Source organism: Panthera pardus, unplaced genomic scaffold (assembly GCF_024362965.1).
Source record: "Panthera pardus isolate Hobbes unplaced genomic scaffold, ASM2436296v1 HiC_scaffold_20, whole genome shotgun sequence".
Classification (NCBI taxonomy): Eukaryota; Metazoa; Chordata; class Mammalia; order Carnivora; family Felidae; genus Panthera; species Panthera pardus.
Window position 1 is genome coordinate 9,182,404 of NW_026526766.1, and position 26,027 is coordinate 9,208,430.

Consider the following 26,027-nt stretch of genomic DNA (forward strand, 5'->3'; position numbering starts at 1 on the left):
CCAGTTGAGAATCTTTTGGATAGGACTGCAACAAAGCCTTACTGAAGACTGAGACAGAACCCAAGGGAAGGGGCAAGAGTTCGTGTGTTCTCACTCGAAGCTGAAGCGTTAAGCTAGGCTCTTAACTTGGATTGTCTCCGATGCAGAAACACACCAAGGCCATGTGGCCTGAACATGAAAAGAAAAAGAGAGCAGATCTAGTTTGTGTTGGTGAGCTTCCAAGCCTCTCTACCTCACTCTTCCTTTCCTCTGCCCTGGTCTCGTTCCATCCTCTGTATACATAACCTCGTGTAGAACCTCTGTGTCACCTTCCTCTATGAACCTCTAGGGGGCAGATTTCATTGGCGTTGCTTTCTCCACACGGGCAAGCCACTGAATTTCTGACAAAGGGCAAAGATCCCTATAATGTACTTCAAAATTCAAGGGCTGAAGAGTTCCAACATAAATGTCTCGACAGCTTTCTAAGTGGCTTTTCAATCCCACAGTTAAGAAACCACTAATCAAAAGGACAGGTACCCATTTCTTTTCTTGCAATGGCCCGTGTCTTCCTTTCAGAAATGAGCTCCAAGACAAAAATTGATGGTGGAAGGAATGAAAATAAGGAATGTGAAAATGGCTGCTCCGGGATCTGAGGAGCATTTATATAGACACAAAACTGAGGCTCACACAAAAGCCAGAAAAAAAAATGTGTACAGAAAATTAGTGTGGACTAGCTCAGTTTTACACACAAATTCTTCAGGGGGATATAGTGTGACGAGAAGCCCAAGTTTACAACAAGGAAATATCTGTTTTAAGGTTTGTGTTCAATTGGTTCGGTCGATCTGGTTAAACTGATTCAACAAATATCTCCCATTCATCCTCCCTGTGGCCCATGTAGATAAACATTCCAACAGTCAGGAACATTCTCTGCTGGCCTACTTAACATGTTGGCAAAAGACCAAGGACCTAGATTCTAGGATCCTAGACCATTTCCTTAGGACAGAAAATAACCCTGGAAAGAGAACATACGCATCCACTGATTAGCTCTGTAAAGTAAGCAACACCGTAAACCACCCTACGGGCTTTCTGTGGCGCTAACATTCTTGGCTTTGGGTTCCTTATGTTCACTTCATTCCCATACGTGGAAAATACAAAAGTTAGACCAGTACCCTTTCTCCAGTCATGGCAAATGGAGCATTAAACCACTGTTCAAATGTGCTGCAGCTCTTAAAAATCGTGGGGAGGAGGAAGTTAAGGAGGGCCCAGAGTTCCGGAAGCTTGTTCTGCAGTGGGGTCCCGGTCAACAGGATCCTTCTGGGGGCCACATAGTGAGTGTTCAAGACCTGAGTCAGCTTGCAGTGGTGATTCTTCATTCGGTGGCCTTCGTCCACTATCATGTATTTCCACCGAATCTGTAACACATGAGGAAGGACCAACATGTGGTGAGCTAGGGAAAATACCACAGGCAGAGAACCTCAGGTGAGTCGGACATCTTTTTTTTTTTTTTTTTTTAATGATGTTTCACTTAATAACACTTTAGGCTACCTTTCTTATTTGTTGCAATACACGACTGAAATTGTATGTGCGGCACGAAGGCCAGGTCATTCATTACCTCTGAATTCTCTTCCCACGTGCCAGGTGGTAATAAAATGGACTCTAAATGGGTGTCTTTGTCTTAATGTACAGTTCCATGGAAAAGGGGCCAGAGCCCCCAGCTTCCCAGTTAAGAATCTTTTGGATAGGACTGCAACAAAGCCTTACTGAAGACTGAGACAGAACCCGAGGGAAGGGGCAAGGAAAACCAAAGAATTCATACTTTGTGCATAATACAGTGTGATTCCCCCTAGGATAAAAGAATCTCAACAGTCTATTTCCCATACCTGATGGATCACGTAAGACGTCACGTGATGATGGAACGTCAAAGCCACAATGCTGCATAGGGGCCATGTGATTCCAAACCGCCCTTCCCAAAGAAGGGAACTTAGCCCAGAATGAAGTGGTCGGGCCGGGACTAGCTCCTGTGTCTCGCCCCCCAACACCCCTCCTATTGATGCTATCTCAGATTTAGTGTTCATGCTGCCTCTGCTCCTAGAAAGTACAGAATAGAGCTCTCCACTTAAAGCAGAGATTACTGACTGGTTTTCCAAGGTGGCGTCAGCAGGTACTTAGAGCTGAGCTCTTCCGGCTTCATGCCTTCTTTTCTATTATTATATTGGCTGACTAGTACCTTTGGGGCTTGGCTCAGCTCAGTGTTCCTTTTTCTTTTTAATTTGAATGAGTTGCTAACATTTAAAAGTTGGAATATTTCACATAAAAATCTGGACATCCAGCTTCTCTTAAAAAAGAAGAAGATCTGGCAACTTGGAGTCTCTCGGTTCAGACAAATTCCTTACCTGCCAGATCTAGGATCACTCTTTTGAGATAGCTAAAATGAAAGGACATACTCACTAGCACTGAAGACAATGCTAAAATATCATCCCTCTATTTGTGCCAGAACTTCGGAATTAAACACAATCTTCTTTCCCAGCATGACTACTGCTTTAAAAATAAAGAATGGCCATATGACACAATCTTCCCTCCTAAGTCTACTAGACACTGGCCCCTTCCTCTCTCATAACTTACCCTTCAGCCCTCTTCAAGGTCACTGGTCTCAGTTTCTTTAAGTGAGAACAATAAGGAATGTGCCACTAAGCCTATTCATTCCCTACAAAACAGTGGAAATGGCCAAGAAAAGCATCCGGTGCTCAGATGTCCCTGGATCCTGCTGCAAAGCTCCCAGAGAGAGGAGGGAGATTAGCAAAGTATTTTAGGCGGTTCCTGCCTTCCTCATGAGAAGTGACGGTAAAATCGGGGGAAAAGAAATAAAATCATCCGCCAGGCTGGGATGTTCGGTTAAAAGAAACTACCAGAGTTTGGGGTCGTTTACTCTTCTTTCACCATTTCTAAGAAAAGCGTTTAAGAACGAAGCTGTACGGACAACTGTCCCAAGCTTACCAACAGCATGAAAAGAGGCCAGCAGATAAAAATGTATTCAAGTAAGCATTCTAATCTAATTTCCTAATTTAGCTTATGACCTAACAAACAAGGAATCAGGGGACGCTGATTTTGCTAATTTGCTAATTTACCAATTAGGTCTTCTGCTTGGGCAAAATATTACTACCCCTTTCTATAGCCTCAGTAACAAATAAAAGCAATTCATCTCATTACCAGGCATCTCTGATGAATTCTGAAATACATATGCAGAAGATGTGATAGGGTGTTTTTTTTTTTTTTTTAAAGAATCTCAAATGTGCAAACACATTCCCGCAGTAATATTGAAAACGTCATTTTTGACATGTTCAATGTCAAATTCATCTCTGAGCCGGAGTAGCAGGAACACAGCACTATTGCCACTGTCATCTCAATTATTAAACCCCCCTGGGAGCACACTTCCTGTATGTTACTTCCTGTGATGCCACGAAGGGAGCATTCTGTTCCCAGAGCAAAGGTTTAAGGCAGAGAGAGAAAAGGTCCAAGAAACAGGGATTCCGTTCAGTTCTGGCCATAACTTAGTTTCAGATTATAGCAGTTCGGTAGCACCGTGGGGGGAAAAGAAATTACCAAAGGGGAAAACAAAAGGAAGTTTTCATAGTTGCTCCCATGAACCAATGTATTTCTGTCATTCGGCAAGAACGCATCGGGAGGCAAGGTGATATAAGTGAAAAACACTTTTCTATTTTATGGCTAAAGGACAACTTAGGACGTACAAATTAAGAGCCATGAAGGTTGCAGGTGGAAAAACAAGCCTCTCTCAGCTTCAAGTAAATAGAGAAACAGCCCAGAGTAATTCAAACAATAGCCCATTATTTTACCAGGAAAACCTAACACAGGAATAGCACCAAAGCCCCAGCCTGGATGAATGTTCGTAGGGAGAGGTGCCCACTCATCTTTGGAGAGACAAAGGCACCAGAGGAATGAAGTCACGCGGCTGACAATAACCCAGGGCAGCAAAAACAATTATTTCTTCCACAAGCAGGTTCAGGGCCACTGGAGAGAAAAAGAGTTGCAGAGGGAGCCCAGGTGAATTTCTTAAGAGATGTAAACTCATTAACTATGAGAGGCTAGGTAAGAGAAGCAGAATCAATGACATATGCCAAAAAAAAAAGCATGCATAAAATTAAAGCCCATGACCAAAATATATCTGACTCTGCAAGTGAGCGAGAGAGAGAGAGAGAGAGAGAGGGAGGGAGAGAGAGAGGGAAGGAGGGAGACAGCGAGAGGGAGAGGGCAAGGGGGAGGGAGAGAAGCCATCTAATGATCAAATTATAGTAGCGAGTATAATTTGGGGAATACTTTACGCTCCAGTGCAATGGTCCATAATTAGAGGTAAAAGAATTTTTTTTTTCAAACATACCTTTGCAAGAATGTGCTTGTCTTTGATAATGTACTCATAAGTAGTCAAGAGGACGTTGAATTTGCCACTCCGCAGCTGGGGGACAAGGGAGCGACGCATGGCAGGGGTGCCCTGAATGGAAAGAAATTCATACATATATACATACATATATATATATATATCCCAATGGAAGTAATGTGAGCATTTTGTCTCACTATTCATGGCTTAATGGAGCCCAGACACGTGACTGAGAATTGCACATATATGCATTATCATATACAGATCCATTATCCAGGAAGAAAGTGCTTGGCAAAATCGCACACATCTGGACAGTTTTCAGACCCTTACAGACAGGATTTCCCAGTGAAAACTGAGGGTGGGGAAAGAGAAAAAAGGAAATTATGGCAACCTCGAGGTAGCAGAGACCCTGCTGCCCTGGTGGAATGCTTCATTTCTATGGGACCGTGCAGCAGGCAGCCCAAGTGCCCGGGTAATTGCGAACTTTGCGGGAACCGTGGGCATAGAGGCACGCGGAATGCGCGATATTTGTCATTTGTATTACTCTCATCAGAAACCTCGCAATATGATAATTAACAATTTTCTTCTGCATTTCACTATCTGAAAGTAATTATGGTTTATTACAGTAATCTTCTTGGGATGATTAACTCACACTGTTTGGTACATGATGTACATGACAAAACTTTACAACCAAATACAGTTCACAGATGTGCATATGGAACGAAGAAAAAAAAATAGGGTCTATTTTTTGCTTCTCCACATTTATATATAAATACAGCATTCCAAACCTTGTAAGAAATTTTCACCACAGAAGGAGCCCATTTGTCAAATTCATATGTCCAGTTAGACAGAGTCCTATGGAACAAAAAAGAAAACATTCAGAGAAAAAGACATTTGTATGAAAAATCAGTGGTTAAAAAGATGTTCTTATTCATGCTCAGGCCTCACCTTGAAAGGGGCTAGAGACTATAAATTATCTCAACTAAGTATATCTTTTAAAGGTGTGGAAATAAGAGATAAGTGGAGAATAAGACGCCCCAAAGCATGACAAGTGTGTGTGTGAGTTCCTAAGAAATCTCGTAAGGAAAAAAAAAAATTAATGCATAAACATAGAGGGGGAAGAAAAACCTTAGCAATTGCCAGAGTGATGTGGGGACTCTTTAGAAGCAGCCATGTAAGTGCACAGAAAAGTTGAGTCAGGAAAAAGAAATTTTAAAAAGCACATGAAAACATTAAATAAATATGTGAAGATAGAGTAAGGGGAAAAGCATTGAATGCCCTTTTTTTTTTTTAAATCCCTGAAAACATCACCGTAATATAGGAGTCCGAACATGAACAATATAGGTAAAGAGCAAAATATATACTTGAAACGTAGATATAATACAAAGGATGTCTAAATACCACGGATTTGAATAATGCAGATTCAGAAGGCTTGCAAATAAATAGTCCTCGTTTGGACCGAATTTGCAAAGGCTAAACCAGAATCCTTTTTTTCTCAAGGTCCAAGACTGTACCAACACTGGGATCGACAAAGATCTCAGGGACTAAAACTGTAATCTAACACCCACAGCCAGAGACCCCACTCTGGAAGGGGGGCTCTTCTGAACAGGTATTCCTTCTCTCAGAAGAGTCAAAGACCTCCAAGGAGACGCACAGTGGGCCAGGCTCTGGGAACTGAATGGAGAACAGCAAGACCCGTCCTGATGGCTGAAATTAACCTGCATGTACCAAAGGCAGTTTAATGCAAAATTCAGTTACGACTGTGATTTAGCTTCTGCTTTACAAGATACAGCGAAGGCAGGTTGAATAAGACATACTTTTTGAATTTCTGCAACCTTTTGGAAATGGGACAAGGGAAAGCTATCAAAGAAATCTTAAAAAAAAAATATGTCCAAGCCTTTCCACCTCGGGAGTCACTTAAGGTGTCACAATGAATAAGATCTAACTGTGCCCTGTGCAGGCTGTGTAGACTACAGGGCTAATGGCTGATAAAATCACTTTGTCCTGTGTTTAAACAGCCATTCAAAGAGGCTAGGGGGTTGGGGGGGGGGGGAGGGTGGGCAGTGAAAACCTAAATCCAGATTAGATGCTCTTGGTAATCCCACGACCTGCTAAAATTCTGTCTTAAACGAAAAAACAAAGATGAGCTACTAAGAGGGCAATCTACAACCTAGGGAAAGATAGTGCGAAATAAATGACTTTACTTACGAAAGGGGAACAATGATGAGATAGGGGCCATTGAGTCTTTTGTGCTCCATCAGATAAGTGATGAGGGCAATGGTCTGTATGGTCTTTCCTAGCCCCATTTCATCAGCTAAGATCCCGTTCAAATTGTTATTATACAGGGAAACCATCCATTCCAGGCCCTGGAGCTGAAATGAAGAGTAATTGCTTCAATTATCCAAGATCTGCACAGGTAATTAATACTAATACAACTCAAGTGAGGCTGTGACTTCTTAACTCCTCGGTGCCGTAGGTTGCATTTCCCACAGTAGGCAAGTGGGGGGAAGCACCAACACAAAAAGAATTTAAAATATGAGCCTGTAATCATTCCGGCTGCTTGGCAGGTGCTAAGTGTTAATCAGATTTAGAAATGACGGGCTGCAGCATACTGGTGGGATTTTAAGCAGCTTTCCTGCTCATCCCTACTTAGCATTTCACAGTATATGACATTCCACAGTGATTATAAATGAAGAAAACCCAAACTAAAATCCATTCCAACCACTCCAAGAACAAAAAGCCAATGTGAGGATTAGAGACAAACAAACCAGAAGGCAGGTTTGGCACACAGATCAGAGATCATTAGAAACAGCCTTCTTGGCAACGTAGAGACTCCCCCGGGGCGGGATCCCCTCCGGGAGGAAGCAGGGTGACCGGGGAGCCAGGGGCGCGCTGCTGGGTCCACAGGAGCACATTTCCTGGTGGAGAAAAAGCTCCCAGGCACCACTTTGCAATGTGGGTGCCCCCCATGGGCAGCGCACTGGAAGCTGACTACCTGCAAACAGGTCCCACAGATTTTTCAAGTACAAGAGCTCTGCACCAGAGATGCGGCTTTGGGGTTCCTGTGTTAACTACAAGAAAGCTTGGGTGAAAATACGGAACTGCTCCACTTCCTTCCCCCAACCACCAATACCACTACCATCCCACACATGTTGGATTTCAATGGTAGAAGCAATTTAATGTATTTATTTACATGATATACATTTACTTACATGTTACATAATACATAGAACTATTCACCTAGATGATACACAGAAGTAAATGTGTATAAATATACAAATACATAAATACGCATATCTGCTGAAACCAACTTAGCTTGCTGATGAAGTTATACTTAGGGAAATGGTCCTTTTAATTTATTTTATGTAAGAACAAAGCGAGTAATTCAATGATTTTCGTTCGTTATTAAGTGACTGTTCTGTGCAAAGGACCATGCACCGAGGCAGAGAAGACAGATGAGGGGTGTGGAGGATGCATGCCTCCCTTCAGAAGTTTCCAGTCCAAGAGAAGACAAAAGGCATTCACACATACACATGGTCTAAGAAGTGCTTGAAAGTATGTGGCATACATATAAATACTATAAACTTACTTAAAACGGTACTAGCACATATATGCAATTGTATCGAGCAGGTCTGCAGAAATACCTCCATAGGCCACTTGGGCTACCTTGTACCATGCAAAACGCCCAATCATCCTACAGGATTTTGCAGGACAGCAACACCAGGAGGTGGGAGAAACAGGGAGGGCTCTGAGGGCATGGGCAAAGATAGAGAAGGCAAGAGGGGAAATGAGTGGCCACCACAGTGGCGGGTGGGAGGGGTTGCATGACTGCAAGAGGACCCTGAGACCACCAGACCTTTTGGAAAGTCAACTAAACGCCAAAAGCATTTGAACAGTGGTTTAGTGGATTTTTTTTTTTTTTTAACGAAAACTGGCAAAGGGGCTGAATTTTGCATCTGCGTTCAACCTAGATAAAACAGGAGCACGAGTGGGCAGCACAGGAGACTAGAAAGTCATGAAACTGTAGGAAGGGATTTGGATTTCCCTAGACCGCAGAACTGGAGGGTTCGGGCAGTGAAGCACACTTGTGCGGCTTTCCCAGGAAGCAGCAGGAGAGCCTCCCCACTACCCCCATCCACAGTGCCAGGGTTACAGAACTATTAATGACACAAAAAAATGTGCCAAGGAGCAAGGTGACAGAAAGCTAACGCGTGGACAGAGATCCAGGAAGGCGCTGAGCCGCAGCTTTGTGAGAAGCAACTCCGTGGAGCGAAAACCTGGAAGGGGTCTGATGCGCATGCTCAGGAAATCTACAGTGGCCTGGAGAGGAGGAGGGGCATAAAACGCACAACCGGAAACCGGGGAGACAGGTGTGAAAGGACTGTGATGTCAGAGGATTAGAAAGGTGTTGGATGGCGGGAGGAAATCAGTGTGGCATTAACACTGATTTATGAATATTCCAAGGTATGCATCTTCTCCGTGCAGACCGACAACAGTTTACTAGAACAAACTGAGTTGACATCTATGCCAAGTACGATGAAAACAACTCGGAACCTCGTGAAAATAGCATGGTCTTTGGAGAAACCATGACCTTACTACAGCCAGAACAGTGGTTCTCCAAGTGTGCTCCAGGGGCTCCTGCTGGGGAGATTTTCAGAGCATCCCCAAGGTCAAAACTATTCTCACAATATCACTAATTCACCTTTTACATCAGGTTGATACTTGAACCGGTGATGCAAAAGCAGCAGTGGGTACAGACTGCTGGCACCTTAATTCAAATCGAGAAGGGGACTATGGCAATGGGCAATGCAACCTTCACCCCCCACAATGGCAGCAAGCACAGTGCCCAGTATTAAGAGTTTAGGGGAGGGGTGCCTGGGTGGTTCAGTTGGTTAAGTGTCTGGCTTCAGCTCAGGTCATGATCTCATGGTTCGTGGGTTGGAGCCCTTCATCGGGCTTTCTGCTGAGAGCTCAGAGCCTGGAGCCTGCTTCAGATTCTGTGTCGCTCCCTCTCTCTCTCTCTCTTGCTCTCTCTGCCCCTCCCCCACTAGGGCTCTCTCTCTTTTGAAAATAAATAAATTTTTTAAAAAATTAAAAAAAAAAAAGTTTACAGGAGCCGAGTCCAAGAAGTCTGACAACTTAAACCAAAATTTCCTGAGGTATATTCCAAAAGACACTAATTTTATAGCATGTTAATAGGGGATATCAACATAAAATTTGGTGGTCAAAGAAATCTGGGGATTAGGAAGTTAAAGTTATTTCACTGCAGGATGCTGATGTGCAATCATAGGTCACACGTTTATTTTTGCAGAGTCGTGAATGCGCTCCTGCACAGCAGGGCTTACCAGGAGGGTCACTTCCAAGGTGCCCATATGTCTGCTTGGCTCAGGATAGTCCTGGGTTATGCCTGGTATTTATAGGAAGGGCTTCTATACACGCTCCTAAGCATCCAAATTTGCGATATTAAATTATGCAATAATCCTACTTACAGCTGATAGTATTGCCCATATTTATTTGACCACAGAACATTTTTTTTTCTTTTTAAGGTACATCTCCTGAGACAAATGTTCCAAGGAACACACTTTGGGAAACACCAAAGTGGCAGGAGGTAGAAGACAGGAGCTGACCTTATTCCAACAGGTCAAATGCAACGTCTGTTATGTTTACAGTATACTTTTCACCAGAGCTCCCCATTTTATGGTGTCTTAAAAAAAAGCATAAATATAGTAGACAGTGGCTCCCAGAAGCTGAATCCATGGCATTAAACTCTAGCCACCACTGCAAGTTTTGAAAAAAATGTTTCATTTACTTCAAGACGAGGCACAGATGTTCCTTTACATACAGAATGTGGCTGGGTTTCCCATTGTGCAGAGACCCACAAGAAAACCGTTCCAAATGTTAAAGCCCATATTTCTTAAGACGCAATTCATCCGAAAATCATGGAAGAGAAAATGGGTATGCCCTAGTCAGGTGGCAAAATGGAAGTGCTCTGAAACAAAAATGGGAGGCACCACGGAAGAGAATCATCTTAACAATGGGACCCCAAATGCCTCCCCATCACCAAACTTCTTAAGCAATTGACACGCGCCTGTGCAAGACCCACTCCGACGAAAATTAGGTACAAGACTGTGACTTGCCAGGAGGGCACAGACCACACCCATTACCTGATAATGCTTCAGGGTCCCGTTGATGAGGAGGGCGGACTGCTTCTCCACCCTCTCTGAGATGGCATGGGCCACTGTGTAGTAGGACTGGGAGCCCCTGGCACTGTACTGCATGCTGTACTCATCATCCACGTCTTGCTTCGCTGTCCTGGGACAGAGAGTGGAGAATCATCCTCAGGTAATTTGGTGCCTGAATGGGGAGCCTAAAATAGCTGCAGTGAGTACGGTGTATCGATCACCTACTTCCTGTCTTCTAGTTCAAATACACGATCTGTAACCCTCACAGAATTAGCAAGGTAGACTGAGTACTGTCCATCCCCATTTTACGCTTGTGGGGAGCTGTAGGCTCACAGAGGTTAATTCATTTGTCTGGGCCACATAAACAGTAGTGGAATCCGGGTCTGCGTGCAGGCCCGCTTGACCTCAAATGACCGATACGAGCATGAGCTTGCCCAGCAGCTGAGAGAGGGAGCAAAGGGATAGGAAAGACAGGCCGGTTTCAGCTTCCTATGTCTTGTTAACCAGCTGGTATTTTATTCCACAAGCAGTGAGGACCATCAAAGGTGGGGGTGGGGTTCTAGACCTTTGGTAAAGGAGGAATGGCAAACTGAGAAAACAAAGTTTCCTAATGTGGGGCCTATTTCCTATTTCTGGGTGTTTCCTTTAAAACTCATCCCTTTTATTATTTATTTGTTTTTTAATAAAATTTATATTTATTTATTTCGAGGGAGACAGAGACAGTGCGCATGGGGGAGGGGCAGAGGCAGGGAGAGAGAGAATCCCAAGCAGGCTGTCAGCACACAGCCTGATGCGGGCCTCAAACCCATGAAGCCATCAGAACACGACCTCAGCCAAAACCAAGAGTCGAATGCTCAACCGAATGAGCCACCCAGGTGCCCCGAAACCTCATCACTTTAAAATGTTGTATTTTGCAGGGCGCCTGGGTGGCTCAGTCAGCTAAGCGTCTGACCTCGGCTCAGGTCATGATCTCTCATTTCATGAGTTCAAGCCCCGCATCGGGCTCTGTGCTGACAGCTCAGAGCCTGGAGCCTGCTTCGGATTCTGTGTCTCCCCCTCTCTCTGCCCCTCCCCTGCTGTGCTCTCTTCTCTGTCTCTCAAAAAATGAATAAATGTTTAAATAATAAATAAATAAACAAATAAACAAACAAATAAATAAATAAATGTTGTATTTTGCGGGGCACCTGGGTGGCTCGGTTGGTTAAGCGTCTGACTTTGGCTCAGGTCATCTCATGGTTCATGGGTTGAGCCCCGCATCAGGCTCTGTGCTAACAATTCAGAGCCTGGAGCCTGTTTTGGATTCTGTGTCTCCTGCTCTCTCTGCACCTCCCTCACTCTCACTCTGTCTCTCTCTCTCTCTCTCTCAAAAATAAAATAAATATTAAAAAAAATTTTTTAAATGTTGTATTTTGCACATTATTTCCTCCAAGATTTCTCTTAATATTAGAGCTACACAAGCAAAGTGCCGACACAGAGGATGGCTGGGGTGAAGAATGGAGCCAGCAATTGAACACCGGGAGAAGAGGGCGCTGAGGGGTCCTGGGGTGCTGCGGAGACTGGGCAGGACGGGGGTTAACGGGGACTAGGAGGGAATGGCATTTCTCACAGGGTGGGGGGGGCGGGCTCAGGGTGAGTGTCAAGGTGGGAAGAGCAGCCGAGCAGCCAGCTAGTAGGGCCGGACTGATCAGTTCAGTCCTGGCACCGAAGGCCAAGGTCGGGGAGAAGCCCAGGAGTGATGCTGAGCTGCAGATGGGGATTTGGGAGGAAGGAAGGAGATGAGCCCCCAAAGCTCGGTGGGTGACCTCAGTCGCCACATTCGTTTCACGTGGGGTGTGGGCGTAAGGTCGGTCGGCCTCCTTCCTTAGACAAAATTTTCTACAAGAAAATCCATAAAGCACAATCCTCCTGAAACACACTGACAAGGGAGAAAACTGAGCGATACACACTCAATGATCTGCTTGGCATCCTTCTCAGAAACCTCTTCACTGTTTGGATCCAGAAGTATTTTCTCTTCCGTGTCCTGCCGACTGGACTCCTCTTCTTCATCCTGGGGAGGGAACAAAGACACAGGAAAGAGTCCACTTTCGTGAGGGAACCTCGACGGTAGGCATTTTCTGAAAAGCGACTGGGTGGTACTCAACTTCACAGACAGAGGAAACACAATTAAGGGAGGAAGTAAATGTAATACTTACCTGAACCAGGCAATACGCCATTCCATTTCTGTTTAAATCATTGAATAAGAGAATAAGAGAAACCCTCTGAGGATCCCTTAGAACACTCACTCCCAAGAATGAATATGGAAAAGTCATGGCAGATGGGTATTTATCATTGTTTGGTTATCAGAGTCCTGCAGACCGTATCTTCTCTCACTTAGAAACATTCTAGAGCCTCCTCTCCAAAGCCAGACTTTAGAGGCTTGCTATGATCCTTCTCATAAAAATGCTCTCTGATAATGCCAGTCGTCCCCCATGCATTCAAGGTAGAGGGGCTGGAGCTTGTGAACACACTGCCTTCTGTGACTACTTCCTATCACATATTTCTGAATTTAGATTAAAACTGTCAATAACTTGGCAAAGGACTCACTATCTCCACCTCTCAACTGTGTACTATGATCTGCTGATGTGTTTGAAAGCTTTGCTATGTAGCCATTATGTGCACTATCAACCACTGGTGTTGAAGGCTCAGCCCTTTAGATAGTCCAGGAGAAATTCTTTAAAAGCAGGTTTCAAGAGAATAATGCTTTCCCACAACTCCTGCATGAAAACATATGAACTGACATATGTTCATATCATCATGTTAACATGATGTTAACACAGACAATCAAACCTAGGACAACAGATCATTGAGATGCTGGGGGTCCAGTGAGGAGGCAGTACAGGTCTTTCGTTTTCCAGGCAAGGGATGAAGTTCTTTGAGGGGAACATGACTCGCCATGAGTGGGAGACCCAAGATGAGGACTCAGGGTTTCTAGACCCCTGGGTCAGAGTTCACTCTATTCCCGGCTGCCTAGAGCTGTCTGCAGGGGTCAGTCTTGGGCTGATAGCTGGGGGTTCAGCAGCCTACTGTATCTCATCTCTGTCCCTCCCTGGTTCTCTTAGTCAATAACAAGATGCTTCCAATGGGTCACTTATGGACACACTCATCCGAGTAAACAAGAAACATTTTTAAAATTGATTTTGTAAGCTTCAAAGGCCTTGGAACAAAAGTGGCCTATAAGAAATAAATAGCATGCAACCTAAAGCAGTTTAATGGGGTGCTTCTTTTTTTTTTAACATAACTTTTATTATTTTTCCTCAACATAACTTTTATTATTTTTTCCTCTTTGTAAAAGTTAACAAGTGTTCATGGTAGATTCCTTTGGGGAAAAAATGGGGGGGGGGGCCACAAAACAGAAGAAAATGACAATTGTCTTAAAACTCTGGTGAGCTATATGACCCAGTCTGTGGATCTATGCCACAGCACTTTCTGAACTAACATTCTTCCAAGGCTGGCAAACAGAATTAATGACCACTCAATAACAATGCTCTCATAAAGGAGATAAAAGTCTTCTTTTAACCCTCCTATTTGTAATTATTAAGCATTTCGCAGTTGGTCTAAAAAAAAAAAAAAAAACCTTTACTATTATTTCTTAAGTTCTGTTAAAAGTGTCCAAAATTACCATCTCAGGCTCTAGATGTCCTGACTGCTCCCTCCAAGAGACTGAGAAACATGCTTCTCCTTGGGTCATGGGTATATCCAAGGAATTCAAACCAGAATCATGTTTAAAGAGAAACCAAGAGGGTCAATAACCTCATTCAAACAAGCCCATGTTGCCCTTTCGTCTAAGTCTCCAGGTGTTTGACTGCAAATACACTCTAAGGCTTACAGGACTGCAGAAACCTTTAGGTGACTAAGTCTCAGTGCAAACCAGGTAAGGCAAGGCGCTGCCTTCCCAAAGGAAACCATCTCCAATTCTCCCCAAAAGACCGTTCTGTCCCCTCCAACATAATGTCAGCTTCTGTTTTCTTGGATTCATATAAATTTAGAATTCACCAAATTTCCCCATTGGCCACGAGCCCCCGAGAGGTCACTGTACCGTGGGGATTGTGCCATCACGGCTTTGGCTCATCCCTCAGCCCCAGGCGTCCCCCAAAGGCCAACACTGGAGGAAGACGCGACCGACAGACACGGGTGCCTCCCCCATTAATTTTCAAACCCATACACTCTAAACACAGGTGACTACATACCTCCTCCTCGTAATCAGAATCACTCTCTTCGCTGTCGGATCGGGGGGCGACTTCGTAACTACAGGAAAAGGAGTGGGAACGAGAGGGGGCTTAGTTTTTTAAACTATAAGACAATATGTACACCCGTGACCTAACTAGCATGTTCTATGCACAAATGACAGATGCAGGTGAAATAATTTTAACCAGATCGGTAAAGGTCATGCTGTTTTAGTTCTAAGATTGTAAAAGGAGCACAAAACTCTAAGAAGTCAAAGGAGGCCAGTACTTCTGCTTTATTGTTTTTTTGGCTTTTTTATTTGTTTGCTTGCTTCAATTTATTTTGAGAGAGAGAGAGAGAGAGAGGGAGAGAGCACGCAGGAGGGGCAGAGAGAGGGGGACAGAGGATCTGAAGCAGGCTCTGTGCTGACAGTAGACAGCTTGATGCGGGGCTCAAACTCACGAACTCTGAGATCATGACCTGAGCTGAAGTTGGACGCTCAACTGACTGAGCCTCCCAGGTGCCCCCTCCCCCAGTATTTCTGCTTTTAGGCCATACCCAGGATTCATCTCCAACCAGGCGTCCAGCTGACTTGCTTTGGGTGCTTCTGGTCCAAACAGGACCTTGCCAGTTTCTGTGTGAGTCACTTTGACAGGGAGGTCACTCATCTGACTGCTTTCATCTATGGGCTAGAAAGGAGAAAAAAAAAATACACATCACCGCTTGGTGTTCACACAGCCTCCCAATTCTGTGCTGGGCATTTCTCAGCCTTTTGGCTGCCCAGCATCTGAACCCTTTTTCTGTGAATGGAAAGTTCACCACCTATGGAATCCTGGCAGGAAGTGGAATACCACCTCCTACTGAAGAAGCTGAAAACACCAGCCTCTCTTACAGCAAGGCTACCAGCACAAGACCTCAGCTCCATCCACCGGACGCACTCACCAAGGCTCTGTATAGGGACCCAGAAGGCTGGGGAAGCCGGCAGAAACAGGCATGCTGGAGGGAGGGCAGAGCACAGCAAGTGGCCTTGTGGAGCTCCTGCCCGACTCCCAGCGTCAGCCATAGGTCTCGTTGTCGAGCTGTTCAGCTCAACGCTGGCTGTAGCCTTGAGGCATGTTCTCCGGGCTTTCTTGGAGATCCAATGAATTACCCAATATCCCATTAACATATTCTCTTCTCACTTAAATCTGGCAGGGTTGATTTTTGCCATTTGCAACTCAGAACCCTCAACCCCCAAATAATACTTCCCCAGATAACAACTATTGCAAAGTCATGGTTTCTGAGAAAACAGGAACAGAGAAAGGTACTGTCACCTCATGAGGGGCCAGTCTAAGCTTCTGCAGAACCAAATGGCCTGGCATCTAATGCAGCCATGGGTGCTAGGAGTAGGATTTTAAAGCAAAAAGCTCTGCTCATCTGAAACCTGGCGAACGGGCCAAGACTGAGCTGAAGTTCATTATTAGGCTCTCAATGAAAAATGGCTTGCTCAGAACATTAGGAGAAAAAAATGAAATTGCAGAGGCTGCATTCAACCTACTTCAGAGAACAAATTTTTTTAAGAGGCGTGAAAATGGAGTAATCCTATGCAAATGCGTGCAACTCATTACAGGGTGACGTCACCTCTAGGAGCAGACCCCCAGGCCAGACGTTGTTGGTTTGGAAATGCTTGATGTTTTAGGAGTCCTCAAGTTATCTATCTCCTTAAAGGTAATAAAATTCAATATTTAGAGAACTTATCAATTCCAAAGGATTTTTCCTAAATTGTTCTTAATTGAAATTAAATATAAATGGTAGGAAAAACAGTATACAGTAGCTTATCTTACGTATCTTTATAATAAATGACCAGAGGGGCGCCTGGGTGGCTCAGTTGGTTGAGCCTCCGACTTTGGCTCAGGTCAGGATCTCACGGTTTGTGGGTTTGAGCCCCGCGTTGGGTTCTGTGCTGACAGCTCAAAGCCTGGAGCCTGCTTTGGATTCTGTGTCTCCCTCTCTCTCTGCCCCTCCCCCACGTGTGTTCTGTCTCTCTCGAAAATAAACATTTAAAAAAATTTTTTTAAAAATGACCAGAAAAAAAAAGTTCTTTCTCCCTTCTCCTTTAAGAAAACACTGTAAGAATAAAAAACAATATGTTATGATTATCAACCAAAATAAGCTTTAAAAAAAGAAAAGGATTACTCCAAACTGTCTTTTTTGTTTTTCTTTTATGTGTGCTAAAGCGATGCATGTGAACACCATTACTTTGCACGCACGACGTTTCTTTCTCTTTAATGTGAAAGGTCATCTACACACCCATGTGATCAAGACCTACCAGTCGCTATCGCCTCCCTCGGAAAAGTCAGCTTACGTTACCTTGAACTATTATAATATAGCTTTTTCATTCTTATGTCATGCCTCAAAGAAAATTGGGAATCACCGTAGCTGGAATTAAATCTTTGGCAAAAAGCACTGAATGAGCACAGCAGAGTGTAAGAACATGATTTCAAAACAAACTGAGCAAGATGTCCACTTTGCCAACTTGAGCAAACAGAATGCACATGTGTCGAGATTAAAAGAAAAAAAAAGGTGCATGTCACAAGCCCAAGAGCAGTGGCTAATTTTCCCAAGAGATGATAAGAGGTAAGAGCATTGTCCCGCTAACACGTTAAATCTCTCCCTGTGTGCTTGTTAGTTACAGACCCTTGTGAGGCATGCTCAGGTAAGGCTGGGGGCTATTACAAATCAGAGTGGTTTCTAAGTGCTCCAATATATGGTATTCTTCCCCTAGAATGGCCCACTGAGAGGGCCTTACACGTTAGACTCTTAACCCCATCCTTTCTTCCCTGTGATAGATTACAGTGGTTAAGCCACATTTACTGTTCAAGAAGTTTCTGCGCAGAATAGTGGTTTCAACCTTTTTCTCTGGATCCAGGATGTTCACATTCAGAGTACGCCTCCCATGTACAGTGATTCTAGAAGGGTTCCCCAAGCAGGTTTATCAGAATCCATGAGAGAAGACAGTTTGAAACATACTCCCTCCCATTCGGCTGTGGAGAGCGGTACGTATACCTCCTCATGTGAATCACTGGCAGAGAACTTTGAGATTTCGGAGAAAAAAAAGTCCAATAAATAAGTAATTGTGTTCTCATGATTCAGGAGAATTTTCAAAATCCTAGGAAATAACATTTAGGAATGTGCTGATGACTCCACACATAGAAGCCCTATCATAAACCTACACGCAATGTCAAAAAATAAGTTAACCAAATATGTAAATTGTTTATGGAGTTTCATAATTTCAAATTAGTAATACACTAAGGAAACTGGGTCATATTTTATGTTTCTGTATCATTTACTGGGGAAATGCAATTATACAATCACTTAAGGTCTTACACACATGCTATACATTCATAAACATATAGGTACACAGAAGATTCCAGAAGGTACACAAGAAACTTCGTCTGAGACGGAAGATGCCTTTCCAGTATATCCCTTTTATGCTATTCTAATTTTCAACTATGCTAATGTACTACTATTTTTACTTAGAAATGAATAGCTGAGTAAAAATAACGTTGGTATTCACAGAAAATGGTGCCGTAGGGCATGGTGGGGACTCACGGAGCAGAACAGAGCAGAAATGGGTGCAAAACGCCTTACCTCTCCGTCTGGTCCCAGGGCAGACTCTCCACCCTCGGCAATCTCTTCGGCCTTCTGCAAAGCAAGGTCAAGATGTCAGGTGTACGTGAATCAAGAAGAAGGTTACAAGAAGAACTTTGTGGCAATGCTGTGGTATAAAAAAGCACTTCATCGCCACTCATCATCATCCAACAAAGCTTACGTGTTAATGCCTTTCATTTGTATTTCTCTTCGCTGTCTGAGACAAGGTGTGTCTTTCACGGGCAACTTGCGGGGAGTTACTGAAAGCCACATATGATTCAAGGCTGGCACACACCAAAGATTTGTGGGTCGAGTCTTCCAGGACCCAAAATGCTGAAGGTATGAGAACATCAGGGCTGAGGTCAGCACGTGGAATGTCCTTCCCCTGTTTGGCACTGGGAAGACAAATCCTGATGTAACTGGCTCCACATTCCTTGGCAAGGTTTCTAAAAACGTCCATCACGAATAAACTCGGAACCGCTCTTGGGTCATAAAAACACAGAATTGTACAACAATCCTGTGAGCTCTCTGGATGTTTTCCATTCAACCTAATCGGCTTTTCATAATACACAGTATTTCTATGGTGGGTACTAGGAGCAAATGTGATACAGATACTGTGATCTCATGACAAATTCCGTCACCTGCCATTTCTTAAATATTTCAATATCTTAGTCCATTAACCTCCATGTGCCTCAAAGACAGCCTAAATGAAAAGCGAGGATTATGTCACATTTGGGGCATACCCGAGAGAGTCTCATCTGCAATAAACACAGAAGAGTCTCAAATTTCTTACATTTATAACAACCTCTTTGACAAGGGAAATCTTTTCCATCACCTTTTCAGAATCCTTATTTGAAAGTTATTGCTGGAAAGCTATACTCTTCGTGTGTGAGGAAAAAAAACCAAAAAACAACTTTAGTCATTTCCTTTATCAAGACATTTAAGAAAATGAGCTTTCCTCCCCTGGGCTCTTTAGTTAATTAAAAATATATATAATGATACAGAATCGATATTAACTCTACTCTGTTTACTTAAGGCATTGATTATATAATACATTTTTGCTTTCCATGAAAATAACTCAATTGTCTCTTGACAAAACAGCTTTGAGAGGCAATGTTCAAAATCCAACCCTTTGTCCATACTGAAGAAATGCAGATCCCATAAACGTTTGAAATTTTGGGGAAGTTCTTTCAAAATTGTCTTACAAGGAATACATGTACATATGCATGCCAAAGCAAAGGGCATGAAAAAAAAATTGCAGTGCTTCTACCAAAGAGCAGGAAATAAATATTCCCTTTGGTTACGATTTCCCAAGAATTTAATATTCTATGTATGCCGCCCCAACATGAAAAACATTTACACTCCAAAGGAGTGATGAGCGTCAAAAAAGACACCAGGCTCTATATCTTGGCGAAGGATATAGAGAACAATGGCAGAAAAGCCCAGAAAAGAAACCACCCATGTGACCAGCCCCTAAGAGTTCCAATTTTGGAATTCTCGGGCACTACACTCAGGCGACTGTTTTAATTAATGGGAGAAAGTCAATTAATCCCACCATTCTTTCCATACAAATCAGAAATAAGCTACAAATTTGGCCAACAAAGAAAATCAAATGAGACAATGAATAAGCCAATTTCCAATATCTAGCGAGTGGAACTGGATCACCATTTCAATGAATAGTACATTAAAAAGCTTGAAGGACCGTAAATAATAGAATCAAAACCATTCTAAAGGATACTCTTCTATGAATATGCTTTGACTAGCTAGAGTGTTATCTAAAAACTGCCTCACAATCAGGCCCGTCCTTTATTTTAAATCCTCTAAACTCATTTTAAAAATAATATCGAATTCAAGAGGCAATGTAAGATTAGATTTAAAAAATTTGGTTCTGGGATTAGACCACCAGTATTTGAATCCCCAGCTCTGTCACTAAGAACAAGAGATCTGAGCTATGTGATCTTGAGCAAATCTCCGTCGTGCTTCCCTCTTCTGTAAAAAAGGGACAGTAACAGTCCCTCCCTCATGGGGCTGAGGCAGGAAAGGCTCGCTATTTCAGTACGTACAATCCAGTGTTCCATTATATACTGTTATATACATATATACTCCTAGCATCAACCTCCACAACGCACAAGTTTCAATGACTGTCTGAAGACTATTCCTTTATGTCTGTGAGACTGGTTATAGCACTGCCTGAAACTGCTTCATAAGGTTCATCCCATGAATTCAGGGATTTCTGTTTGTTTTGTCACACGTATATCCCCACACTGACAAGGGGTCTTGGCACGTAAAAGGAGTAAGTAAATATTTGGTAAAAGAAGGAAGGAAGGAAGGAAGGAAGGAAGGAAGGAAGGAAGGAAGGAAGGAAGGGAAGCACCAAAAATAATAATAATAAAGAAGCATCCACTTAGCACACACTCAATGAATCATTATTGTAATTACATGCCAATGTATTTGCAAACCATAAAATTAGTTAAGAACACACACGCAATTCCTCACAGAACTGGCACGCCCTGAATTTATACCCAATCCTGCTGCTATTACACAAGGTGGAAGCCAGGTGGCAGTCTACTCTATGGCAAGAGACAACACATTCTCCCATCATGCTTTGGATTCTTTCAGTTTGATGATCTCTGGATCTCCCATGACACTGGTGCTTTATCTTGGCCACCCACCCCCCACAAAAATAAATAAGTAAATAAATAATCCCACAAAACATCCCTTTTCTTGGTTCAATGTTAACTCCAAACAGATTGCTCTTGGTGCTACCATGGTCTCCCACCAGTTGAGGAACCTTCATATACAGTTATCTCCATCACATGATTACAAACACATCCTACATTACCAGCTGATGCCTGAGCTTTTTTTTTCTCCATCGATTAAAAACAAAACAAAACAATCCTACAAAAAAACTACAAAAAAAACTACAACACTGTAGTTCATCCATTAATCAGGACTAAAAGGACCCTGTCTTGGCTTCTTCCAACCTGCAAAACGTTGGGGACAAATTATGCTTGCTGGAGGGAGGAAGGAGTGTAATTCACCTAGTGATGGAAGGGGATACGGAACAAATTACTCACAACTAAAAACAGTGTGGCTTCCCAATGCCCAAGGCCAATGGCAATTTAGAAATTCCACTTAGGAATGTTCACCAAGCTGTGTGCACTAATACCTGTTTTCCTTGCAAAAGCTATGTGAGATAACTGGCAATGGGCGCAAAGAGGCCAAGGAATCCCTACATGTGAAAATCCTGTGTAAGCCTGCACCTCGGAAAATAAACTTCAGCGGGGCACTTCCTTCACATCACTACCCCAACACAGGCCACGGACGGCCTCGATCTGTAAAGAAACGGTGTTCTACCAAATATTTCACAATTTTACAATTTGTATGATGAAGCGAATGCATTTTATCCCCCAGCAGGTGTTGTTACACTATGCTAAAACAACATTCAAGAGCGTTGGCATCGTACAGACTCATTCTGTTTCAGCGGAAACCTAAGCTTTCAGAAACCACTTGGGTTATTTTTACTGTCATTTAAGTGGACCTTTGAGCATTAAGATAGGTGATCAAGCAATAAAAAATACCCAAGAATATCAAATGAACAGGCAACTGCACATTACTGTGCTTGTACTCTGCAGAGAAAACCAACTCCAACATTTTTGACTCAAGTAACTGGTCAATCCAGTTCAGCAGGACTCTGATCCAAACTTCAGTTTTCACCCATTTTGATACTGAGCTAATCAAATTAATCTAATCACGCTGGCATTGCATTCACCTACCTTGACCACAGTCCCTACACTCAGATGCCCAGAATTTCTTAGAACTTTCCTTTGACCTGTGAAATTGTCCTCGTGGGGGTACATCATCATCTTGGGGGGAGGGGGGAGAAACAGGAGAGACAGAAGAATTGAGAAGAAGTGGAGAGCGGCTTGAATTTAAAACAAGTGTCTCAACAATATTACTATACTTTTGCATCTGATGCCTCTTTTCACCAAAAACTATACCAACAGGTTTTTCTGATTTGTTGATATCTAAAAAGGATGAAAACACATTTCCTCTTACCATACTGACCAATGTGGTATGCTGTGCCAGAAACACTCCCCCTCCAATATGTCACGGTCCTGAGATTTACTCCTAACAGTGTCTTCTGAGAAAGAGAATTAAAGAACTTCTGGAAGGAAAACTGAACACTACGATGGAAAAGGTACTTGACCCAACAGTGCCCCATGGGATTTGGACGGTTCTTATTAGCATCTTGAGTTTCCAAGAAATGTCACAAATTAATAGCAAGGGTGTAGTTCTGTTGGTATACACGCCATCAAAAGACTTTGGAAGAGGGAATTAAATATTTATTTTTGGCCTGAAGTCAACAGCTCGGGAAGCTGAGCCTGTGAAATGACCACGTGTCTTGACAGTAGGTTGGGTGAGGGAGGTCGGGGATGGCTGGCATGGGCTCCTGACCACAGCTGAAGGAAGAACTCTAAAGCCCTGCAAGGGCCACCTTATTACCACCAGGAACCACCGTAAATTAGAGGCTTTATGATTAAAAAATTCTCTTTGTAGGAGCTAGGGAGAGAGAGATAGGCAGGGTCCACCACAAAGAATAAATCTTCACTTCCTACTACATGCCTCAACAGGCAAAGAACCTGTCACTGTCCCAAAAGACATCTTACCTAATTGCTCCTAACTAAAATACATACATACATACATACATACATACATAAAGTAGCCATTTATTCTCTCGATATCACAGAGAACACACAGCATGGGGAAAGAGAAGATTTTATTTAAAAAAAAAAAACAACTATAACCACATTTCAACAATTACTATCCTACATTTATACCGCAAAATTGTTTCATAAAATAATTAATACTAACTGAGCACTTACTCTGTGCTAGGGTATACTCTAAATGCTTTTTTTTAAGTTTACTTATTTATTTTGAGACAGAGAGAGAGAGAGAGAACAGGGGAGGGGCAGAAAGAGAGGGAGAGACGGAGAAAGAGAGAGAAAGAGACAGAGAATCCCAAGCAGGCTCTGTGCTGTCAGGGCAGAGCCCAACACAGGGTTCAATCTCACAAACTCTGAGATCATGATCTGAACAGAAATCAAGAGTCGGACACTCGGCCAACTGAGCTGCCCGGGGCCCCACTAAATGCTTTAGATACACTTTACCATGTAATCCTATCACCTTCTTACAGATCCAGAGACTGAAGCACGAGGTAATAGGTCTTTTAATGAAATACTCTATAAGGGAATGAAAGCAAATTTGTACGAAATTTAAAAGTCTGCAGACTAATGTGATTTATTAGACAGTGGCTCAATTTTCTACTCTAGTATGCTCAATCCTACTTGTACACACCCTGGTGGCCTTATGTAGCCCCATGCCCTTTTATACCTTGTAGTCACCCAGCAGATGTTAAGAGAACGATCATGGCAGGGGACAGAGACCTCAAGGTCATGCAGAGTGCACATCAGAGTACATTAATCTTGTCACACTGCAAAGACTGGTTTCACATAATTAGATATTTCCATACTTTACAAATTATGCCTCCTCTAACACCTAGGTAGATACATGTATTTCGTTTCCTATTCCTCCACCTCAAGGGCATTCACGGAAGACCAGACCCACAGCGAGAAGCTCCAGAATGATTTATAAATGTTATACGTCACAGCAGCAGCTCTAATGGTGAGAAGAGAGAAGCAAACATGGTCAAGGCAGGTTAAAGAAAACCCACTCTCCTGTTTACCAACAGCAAGGAAACACAATAAACTCCACCAGAAAGAGAGAGAACTTCTCTGTTACATTGGGGCAATTAAAAAACAAAATCGATCCCTTTCCATTTAAGTTACAAGGTCAACCACACTCATCTACAGGAGCGTAGATACAGTCAGCTGTAGCCGAGTGGTCCTATACCTGTTGCTATAGCACAATGTTCTTGGTCCACTGGGTAAAGAAGGCTTTCTCAAAATAAAGGCTTATTGATGCCTTACTTCATTAAAAACAAACAAACGAACAAACCAACTGCAGACAGGTACAGCATAATACTGTTCTGTGGGAAAATGCTTTCTCAAAGGGTCAGTGCGGAACTTTTAAGCTTCAGGACACAGCCTTCCTCCCCAGCAGAGAAGCTGGAAGGAGCCATCTCAATCATTCACTCTAATGGAGGGAAGAAGAACTGCAGATAATCCAAACTGTCAAATAATCAGCTTTTGAAAGCATCCATTTGCTTTGCACTTGAATAAAGGTGCATCGGCAATTGTGTAACTTGCTTTGAAAGAAGTCTCAAAGCCCCAGGAAAGAGACAGGTTTCAGGAAGGAGCCTGGTTTCTTTGTTTCCTCCATTATCCCATTTGTCCCAGCAAGATGGCCCCGGAAGGAAATACAGCAGGTCCTCCCCAGTCCTGCTGAGGGCAGGGTGTGCTCAAATGCTGGGGATCCTGACAGAGCACCGGGAAGGAGGCAGAGGGCTGATGATCAACTAATGGTTCTGCACATTCAATCGTGCGAGATAACCAGCCAGAGCCACCCAGAGATTTCCACCAGGCAGACAGGAGGGAGTTGCTTTGGTATCCATTATTCTTTTGCCAGGAAACCTGTCCCCGCCCCCAATTTGACTCCTGGGGCTTCCTTTTCCGCATTCATCGTGGTTTATCATTATGTACCTGGTTGCATATTTGATTAATGTCTACCTGCCTCTCGCTCTCTGATGGAACTGAGAAGGCACGTGTGCTTCTCCTGGCCATCGCCTTCTTTCTCCCCCAACGTGTAGCCCGCTGCCTAGCTTCAGTTGATACTCGTCAAACAAATAGATAAAAGAGAAAAGAATAAATGCTATCAGCAAAACTGAAGCTAAGAGTTTGGAAGTAGAGAGCCAATCTATAGATCATGCAAAGTTGGCAGCATCGTGAAAAATAGCGTGACAGGTTCCCGCTCTATACAGATTAACACAAAAATAAAGGCATAATCCCCATCACTCAGTTAGAGATCTTTCTTTGCCTATGATGATATAACAATCTAATACCATGGCAGGAATCCATTAATTATAAGCCAGAAGCTCAATTCGGGGACCCTTCAGCTTTTACATCACACACACACCAAGTAGAATTTGAATTTTACTGCTACGGACACCAACAGTGACCTTTTCCTGGCCACTTCTGCAAAACACAGCTCCGGACTAGGAAAAACGAAAACTGCCGTTTCACGGGGTCCCCTTGTGGAATGTTACAGAATTCTTTCTACCTGTTTGCCCATGTGCCTTTCTCTGACTCTGAAAGCGTCTTTTGAAGTCAGAAACTGGGAGCTGGCATTCTGCAGAGTCTATAATGCCACCTTGACAAGAAAATGAGGGATCGCTCACCGACGAAATGTCTAAATCCAAGCCCTGAGTCATTGCGCACTCTTCACAATGCGGGAAGCTATCTTCTACTAAAGAAGTCAGGTGCAAGAAGGCACCTTCTCAATCATTTATTTCTCCTCCTTAATTATGAAGCAGGGATGGGAATTCAGGAGCCATGAAATTAATTATTTTTTGAAAAACATTGCGTTCAATTATTCAGTGCACAGAATAAATGATTAAATGGCACCAATCTTCAATCCTCACAGCCCTGGCCGAGACTTCCTGTTTCTTGCTGGTGTGTGTGCCC

General features: G+C 43.2%; 1 protein-coding gene across 7 annotated transcripts in view; it reads right to left on the reverse strand.

Annotated features, from left to right (window-relative positions):
- SMARCA2 (SWI/SNF related, matrix associated, actin dependent regulator of chromatin, subfamily a, member 2) overlaps nucleotides 1–26,027 on the reverse strand; it is a 179,874-nt gene that overhangs the window by 106,692 nt on the left and 47,155 nt on the right. For all 7 annotated transcript variants that reach the window (XM_053907776.1, XM_053907771.1, XM_053907774.1 and 4 more), the window contains exons 10-18: nucleotides 18,385–18,438; nucleotides 15,313–15,443; nucleotides 14,778–14,835; nucleotides 12,498–12,598; nucleotides 10,534–10,681; nucleotides 6,578–6,741; nucleotides 5,158–5,224; nucleotides 4,373–4,483; nucleotides 1,149–1,391 (exon numbers count right to left, since the gene is read on the reverse strand). In XM_053907776.1, coding sequence (XP_053763751.1) covers nucleotides 1,149–1,391; nucleotides 4,373–4,483; nucleotides 5,158–5,224; nucleotides 6,578–6,741; nucleotides 10,534–10,681; nucleotides 12,498–12,598; nucleotides 14,778–14,835; nucleotides 15,313–15,443; nucleotides 18,385–18,438 — 1,077 coding nt within the window. The remainder of the gene's footprint in view (nucleotides 1–1,148; nucleotides 1,392–4,372; nucleotides 4,484–5,157; nucleotides 5,225–6,577; nucleotides 6,742–10,533; nucleotides 10,682–12,497; nucleotides 12,599–14,777; nucleotides 14,836–15,312; nucleotides 15,444–18,384; nucleotides 18,439–26,027) is intronic.